Here is an 8,481-nt window from a genome sequence, read left to right on the forward strand (position 1 = left end):
TCTCATCATTTCATCACACTGAAATCGACAAGTCAGGTGGGTTTCTGCCAAATGTCTACTGTGTCTACCAAATAAATTGATTCTTCTCTCTCTCTCTCTTTTTTTCTTTACTCATTTGATTTTGATCATCTTCACTTGGAATAAGGCACATTATTACGATTTGTGTAAGGCCCATAAAATGTGCAGTTGTAGAAAGAAGACCCATAATTATCATTGAGTTTAAGGCCCACTCTTGTTATAATGTAAGGTCAACTAAGCCTGCGTTTGCGACTTGTAAAGGTACGTTTACAGAACATTGCATCAGCCTCCGTAGCATAGTGGTATTGCGTTCGCTTCGTAAGCGAAAGGCCGCGAGTTCGATCCTCGCCGGGGGCTTCATCTCATATTCTAATTTTTATTCTGTTTGTCTACCAGAAAATCTTATGCGTTAAACAGAACAAAATCCTATCACAATGGAAGTTTTTTGCCTTCTTATTTTCATATAAAAGAAGACTTTCAAACAACCCATACAACAACGGCCATCAACACCACGACCAAATATACAATCACTAGCCACACAACCCCCAGATTTTTTTTTTTTTTTTTTTTTGGTAAAAATGTTAAATTTTATTACTATTTTTCATTTGAGACAGAAGTTTACAAAAATACTAGTAGCAGATGATTAACTAACTAACTTCAACAAGAAAAAACAAGCCTAAACACCTCTAAACACTCTAATCTAAACATCGCACACAAAGGACAAATGCAAGGAAGTATAATTGAAGTAAGACTAAACTAGCAAGCTAGGGCGTAAGCTATCGCTGAGACCCATGGTTCAACAATAGGTGGTCGACATAGATCACACGGAGACATCGGACTCAGTAGAATGCCCAAATTCTGGTTCTGAAGGATGACCTCAACACAAAGGAACCTCGGAGAAACATTAACAGCAGCACCCGTTGCCAAGCTAGCACAGCGACACCGCAGAGCCACACAAGATGAATGACTTAATCAATGGATATTCTCACCAAACGGTGACTAGCTGCAACATACGACCTCCAGCTATTTCTTTTCATAACATTTTGCGCAATTAGACTAACACATTTGTTTGCTGAAGAAGTGATATGATCATGGGAAGCATCATGTGTTCAGTGTTCGAGGCATATCTGCTCAACCACAAGGAATAAACGCATGAAACCACCTGGAGATTATGCTCAGCTCAATTAAAAAAATCCTCGAATAAGAATCATATAAAAAAAGAGTTCAGACGAAGGAGTTATTCAATTTACAAAATAAGCGATCCCTAGCTAACGCGTTTTGGACCTGCGAACATTAGATGAAGAATTCTGACCAGACCATGATAAAGCAGGCTACAAAATGAGTTGTCTTATAATCTTGATCCATCATAAAAGCTTTAGAAAGTGGATGCATCCCAAAAACAATTAAAAAAGTAATAATTCAATTTTCGGTTTTAGCAAAGAAAGCATTCAATTATATATTTTCTCTCTCTTACATGCACTTTAGACTTTGATTTTAACTTTCTTAGAGTATGGCCAACGGTTGAGTTCTAAATAGAGTTCTAAACCAATTAGTCATTTAATAAAAATAAAAATTGCTGAGAAATATAAGAAAAAGGTGTCAGAAGTCCTCTGCATACACTCCTTAAGACCATCATTATCGCAAGGTTTTAAAATGGGTTCTTAGTGTTTTTTTAATGAGGGGTCCACCAAAAAGTTAAGGATCGGTTTTATAAAACCGAGCATGCGCAACGGTGAGACTCATTGGAGTCCTTAGCGACAAGGACATTTCAGATTAATCATGGATATTTTGGATTTTGAAAAAAAAAAAAAAAAAAGATGATCATTCACGAACCGCCACGTAGTCGTGGGGACCCGCAAATAGTGCAAGGATTCACTAAGAAAGAGTCCTTATTTAGGAATTTTAAGGATTGAATCCTTAACTTTTGGTGGGATCCACTGATTATTTAATTATTTTCTTCCTAAAGACTCCCACTTAAGGATTCCCATTGCGGATGCTCTAAGAACCGAATTTGTATGAATTTTTGCACTGTTCGCGGACTCCACCGACACGTAGCGGTCCGCGATTGATGAGCCTTTTAATTTTTTTAAGAAAAAAAAACATTTTCACAGTTTCAGGGATAATGATGGCCTAAGAACCGATTTGGAACTTTCTTTGCCAACTGCTCACATGTTACTGGTTTCTTTTCCAACAATTAATGAATTTTTATTATTTAATCAAAATACATTTAAATAATAATATTTTCTTAGGTGTTCTGCATGTTGAGCTATTATTATGGACGTTATTATGACGTAGTTCTCTATTTATAGAGCTCATTTGCATGAATAATAAGATAAGTCTTTGAGTATTATTTTCGGAACTTTGAAAGTGATTTTCATTTTTTTTAAAGGTGTGCAATATCCATTAATATTTCGATCTGTCTTGATGCATCATATCCAAGGGATCAAACTGATCCTTCCTGGTGCATCATATCCAAGGGGTCATCCTCTTTGTCGTATATGTGCATCATATCCTAGAGCATTGCGTTGGAATACTGGAAGCCTTTCGTATCTTTCGTGAGACTATTTACTCCGCATCCCTTGTTTTTGAAGCTTTACGGTTTCATAGTAGCAAGGCTTATCTCTTTTACTAACTTAGAGTGCTGACTCCTTGGAATACTTTCATCGAGAAGCTTCAAAAAACATCAATCATTCATAAACCAAACATGAGACGAATTCCACTTCTGATCCACAATGGATTGTTTAAAAAAATTATGCTTATATTTCTTTGCTGAAGTGTTTCTTGCATTTGTCCAACCTTCCCTCGTGCTATATTTACAGCAACTTTACTATCCATCTATCCTTTAATGCGAGTCATTTATTTTGTTTTTTAGACGAACCTATATGATATTCATTTACTATTTTCTATGGTATGGATTCATTCTGTGGATCAAATTTATGAATACCCGAATAAATATCGATGCCAACAAAATATCGTTTACAAATAAAATCCAATATACGGATCGTTTTCCATATATAACATAAAATCCCCTGAAAATATACATGTGCTTGTTGTGGATAAGCTTCAATAAGATAGCTTAGGATACAAGTTATTCATTAAGGAAAGTAGAATAACTTATAGATTTGGATAAAGATAAGTTTCCTAGTCTCAAGTGTATTAGGACAAGTTAAGAGTTCCTATATAAAGAGAAGTGTAAGGAGAATCTCATAAGTTAAGAAAAAGAAAGAAATCGAAGTTACAATTTTATAATCTTTGTGCAATCACATACGAACGTTCTTGGCGACTTTATTTGGTATCAGAGCACAAGGTTTGTTTGTGTGATTGCGATTCGAGGAAACAATGGCTGACGATAAAGCGTTGGTAGACACGAAGACGCTGGGACGAAGAGATGGGATTCCCGGGACTGTAGTATGTCCAATGCTAAGTTCAACCAACTACACGGTGTGGGCAATGCGAATGAAGGTGCTTCTGCGTGTTCACAAGGTGTGAGAAGCAATCGAACCAGAATCAGATAAAGAAGAGAAGAATGATGTTGCCACGTCGCTTCTTTTCCAATCTATTCCAGAGAACTTAATCATGCAAGTCGGCGAACAAGATTCTCCTAAAGAAATATGGGGAGCTTTGAAATCAATAAATCTTGGCGCAGATCGTGTAAGAGAAGCTCGGCTGCAGACCCTGATGAATGATTTCGAACGTCTAAAGATGACTGATTCGGACTCAATAGATACTTTCTCAGGAAAGCTATCTGAACTTGCATCGAAATCGGCCTCGTTGGGACAGAGTATTGAAGAAACGAAACTTGTAAAGAAGTTTTTAAATAGCCTTCCTAGGTCAAAGTACATCATGATGGTGGCTTCTATCGATCAGATGTTAGATTTAAACTCAATCAAGTATTAAGATATTGTTGGGAGGTTTAAAGCATATGAAGAATGTATTAAAGAAGATGCAACAAGCGATCAACAAAACAATCTGCTATTCTCAAGTTCAGAAGGATTGAATGATCAGAACTCGAGAGGACGAGGAAGAGGCAATAATCATGGACGTGGTAGAGGCAACAGAGGAAGAGGAGGCAGAAGAGGCAATTCTAGAGAGTGGAACAAAGAGAAGAGAGACTACTCTCAGATCACTTGCTTCAACTGCAAGAAAAAGGGTCACTTCAAGTCTGTTTTTCCTGAGAAGAAAGATGAAAACCAAGAATTTAACAAAAACGAAACATAAGTAGCTGATGTTGCGCTCTACATGCTTGAGATTGTGTTTTTAAACGAAGAAAAGGTCATACCTAAAAGTTTAGACACAAGCAAGAAAGGAGATGACATGTGGTATTTAGATAACGGCGCGTAATCATATGACCGGTGAGAAGACCTACTTCTGCGAGTTAAATCAAAACATCAAAGGAAGTGTTAAGTTTGGAGACGGATCATGCGTTGACATTGATGGAAAGGGATCAATATTATTTGAAGCCAAGACAGGGGAGCAGAGACTTCTAACAGATATCTATTACATACCTGACCTGAGAAGTAACATTCTCAGTTTAGGACAGGCGACAGAACAAGGCTGCGACGTTAGAATGCGGGACAATTACTTAACTCTGAGGGATCCAAACGGGAGACTATTGACTAAAGTCCTCAGGTCTACTAACCGTCTGTATAAGATATCACTCAAAGTTGGTAAACCCGTATGCTTTCTCACAAAGTTAAAAAAGGAACCATGGAGATGGCACACACGTCTTGGTCACATAAGCTTCAAAACAATTAAAACCATGGCAACAAAGGAGATGGTTCATGGTCTGCCTGAGATTCAAGAAGAAAGGCAGTTGTGTGACTCATGTCTAGTAGGCAAGCAGACACGACATAGATTTCCAGATGCAACTCCCTACAGATCATCAACGGCACTAGAGTTGCTACATGCGGATTTGTGTGGGCCAATCTCTCTGACTACACCTGCACATAATCAATATATTTTTGTGATAATCGACGACTGTACAAGATATATGTGGTCCATACTATTGAAATCCAAGAGCGAAGCGTTTGAAAGATTTAAAACATTTAAACCTCTTATCGAGAAGGAAGTAAACAAGTCGATAGGGACACTTCGTACGGACAAGGGAGGTGAATTCACGTCATGAGAGTTCCAAGAGTTCTGCAACAAGAATGACATTAAACGTCACCTAACTGCTCCTTACTCTCCTCAGCAAAACGGAGTAGTTGAGAGGAGAAACCAAACCCTTATGGAGATGACCAGAAGCATGTTAAAAGCAACCAGAGTTCCAAATTTCATGTGGTGTGAAGCGGTTCGTCATGCTACGTATATCATAAACCGAGTTCCTACCAGAGCCTTAAGAAATCAGACTCCGTATGAAAGCTTGAAAGGAAGAAAGCCTAGTATCGGGCACATTAGGGGTTTTTGGATGTGTCGCGCACGCAAAGGTGGACTCTGTCCACTTAAAGAAACTTGATGATCGCTCGCAAGCTCTTGTTCATCTTGGAATCGAGCCCGGCTCGAAAGCATATCGGCTCTATAACCCTACCACTAAAAGGATTGTAGTAAGCTGTGATGTAATCTTCGATGAGAAAGAAACTTGGAATTGGAAGGGAGCTGATGAAGAAGAAAACAACTCTGGGAACTTTCACATGACATGGGGAACGACGTTAGACGAAGGGAATGGACCCTTTGTGATAGGAGCTCATCAGAAAGAAAGTATTACCGAAGAAACAGAGCAACAAGAAACTGAAACATAGCCGTCACATACCAAAGGAACAAGTGAGGAGGCTGCAACTCAAGGAACAAGAAGATCAACTCGTCAAACAAGTAAACCAAACTACCTTGACGACTACATCTTACTTGCGGAAGTGGAATGTGAGTTGTTGTTACTCTCTATAAACGATGAACCTGCTAACTTTCACGAAGCAAAAGATAGCAAGCAGTGGACAGATGCGTGTGAGGATGAAATCGAGAGTATCAATAAAAACAACACTTAGACCTTAGTTGACAAGCCAACCGGAGTTAAGATCATAGATCTTAAGTGGGTTTTTAAAATTAAAAGGAATGCAGATGGATCAATCAACAAGTTCAAAGCTCGTCTTGTAGCAAAAGGATATGTACAAGAACATGGGATTGATTTCGACGAAGTATTTGCTCCAGTAGCGCGATTAGAAACGATAAGACTTATAATTGGCTTGGCTGCAGCAAATAAGTGGGAGATTCATCACCTAGACGTCAAAACGGCGTTCCTACACAGTGAGTTGAATGAAGATGTCTATGTTTCACAGCCTGAAGGGTTTGAAAAGAAGGGAGAGGAACATAAGATTTTCAAACTCTCTAAGGCTCTATACGGACTAAGGCAAGCTCCACGAGCTTGGAATACAAAGCTCGATCAAATTCTGAAACGCCTTCGGTTCAAAAAGTGTTCAAAGGAAAGCTCTGTGTATCGAAGAGAAGATGGAAGCAATCTACTCATCGTCGCTATATATGTGGATGATCTCTTCATAACTGGAACCTCCGTTAAAGAAATCAAAGACTTCAAGAAAGATATGTCAAGTAACTTTGAGATGTCCGACTTGGGTTTACTAACCTATTACCTTGGGTTAGAAGTAAGACAGAGTTCTGGTTGTATCATGATCAATCAAGAAGCGTATGCTCAGCGTATACTTAAGGAGGCTGCAATGGATGACTGCAACTCGACGTGTATACCAATGGAGTTTGGTCTACAACTCTCCAAAGGATTAGATGAACCAGAGATCGACGCAACACTTTATCGTAGAAGAATCGGATGTCTCAGATATCTTTTGCACACAAGGCCAGACATGACCTTCTCTGTTGGCATCTTAAGCAGATATATGCATTCTCCGAGAGCATCACATGGCAATGCACTGAAGCAAGTTATACGGTACTTAAAGGGAACAGTCGGGTATGGATTGTCTTTCAGGCAAGGAGGATCTAAGAAGCTCATTGGATACAATGACAATAGTCACAACACTGATCCAAATGACGGAAGAAGCACAACATGACACTTGTTTTGTCTTGGAGAAACGCCAATCACCTGGTGTTCACAGAAGCAAGACACGGTTGCTTTATCCTCCTGTGAAGCAGAATTCATGGCTGCGACGGAAGCTGCGAAACAAGCCATCTGGCTACAAGATTTGATAAGTGAAATTACAGGAAAAAAGATGGAGAAGACGGTGATCCGTGTTGACAACAAGTCAGCTATCGCATTGGCTAAGAATCCTGTGTTTCACCGTAGAAGCAAACACATCGCCAAATGGTTTCATTTTATTCGAGAGAAAGTGGAGCAAGACGAGATCAATGTGGAACATGTACCAGGGACTGAACAGAAAGCGGACATTCTGACCAAAGCCTTAGCAAGAATCAAATTCAAAGAGATGAGAGACATGATCCAAGTTCAAAATCTAAGCAAAGATGGTTTGAAGCTTAGAAGGGAGAATATTGTGGATAAGCTTCAATAAGATAGCTTAGGATACAAGTTATTCATTAAGGAAAGTAGAATAACTTATAGATTAGGATAAAGATAAGTTTCCTAGTCTCAAGTGTATTAGGACAAGTTAAGAGTTCCTATATAAAGAGATCAAGTGTAAGGAAAATCTCATAAGCTAAGAAAAAGAAATAAATCGAAGTTACAGTTTTATAATCTTTGTGCAATCACATACGAACGTTATTGGCGACTTTAGTGTTGTACTTTAAATTTATAAAGAAAATTGAGAACACGCTATAATGAGAACAGCCGGTCATTGAGAAAAAGAATTTAAATCGATCATCCATAAAGAAACATAACTTTATTTAGAAAATGAGACAATACAACGAGATTATTTCACGTAGAACCACACACAATACGACGTAATGCCAACAATTACTGCCAAACAAAACGAAATAGTCTTAAGGGCATTTGCGGCGACCATCGTGGGTGGTGAGGCTGGCGTAGCACTTGCACTTGTCGTAGTTTCCGTACGTGCCTGGTGGCACGCAGTTGCACCTGGCGCAGCAAGTCCCGCACGCTCTGTGACAAAGGTTTGGTCTACTTGAGAGCCTGCACCGTGCTATACACGCACTTCCGCAATCTACAAAAATAAACGTTAGTCTTAATATAAAACTTACATATGTCAGTATGTGTGCACATGTAAGCTAATATAGCACTACAAGAAAACAGCAAGGATATTGAGGGGAAAAATCATCGGAATTTCGTCGGAATAACGTTATTCCGACGACATACCGACGAAACAAGTCCTCGGAAATAATTCCTCGGAATTTCTTCTTTCCTGGGAAATCTTTCGGAATTTTCCGACGGAATTCTAAGGAAACAAATTTCCGAGGAAATTCCGAGGATCACTAGTTTGTCGAAAATCTCCTCGGAATATACCGAGGGAGAACTTCGCCGGGATATTTCCTCGGAAGTTCATCGATCGATGCGTTTTTGGACATATATCCATCGATCGATCTGTTTATAAAAAA

At 39.0% G+C, this 8,481-nt stretch overlaps 1 protein-coding gene and 1 non-coding gene across 2 annotated transcripts in view; one reads left to right on the forward strand and one right to left on the reverse strand.

The window, feature by feature from the left end:
* Positions 1-303: 303 nt before the first annotated feature.
* Positions 304-375, forward strand: TRNAT-CGU. The gene has a single exon. It is a non-coding gene; the product is annotated as a tRNA-Thr (tRNA).
* A 7,533-nt stretch (positions 376-7,908) lies between these two features.
* Positions 7,909-8,481, reverse strand: part of LOC106323783 (gibberellin-regulated protein 1-like) — a 9,942-nt gene continuing 9,369 nt past the window's right edge. The window contains exon 4 of the mRNA XM_013761852.1: positions 7,909-8,090. Within this exon, the coding sequence (XP_013617306.1) occupies positions 7,909-8,090 (182 nt within the window). The remainder of the gene's footprint in view (positions 8,091-8,481) is intronic.

The sequence above is a fragment of the Brassica oleracea genome, chromosome C2, assembly GCF_000695525.1.
Source record: "Brassica oleracea var. oleracea cultivar TO1000 chromosome C2, BOL, whole genome shotgun sequence".
NCBI classification, from domain to species: Eukaryota; Viridiplantae; Streptophyta; class Magnoliopsida; order Brassicales; family Brassicaceae; genus Brassica; species Brassica oleracea.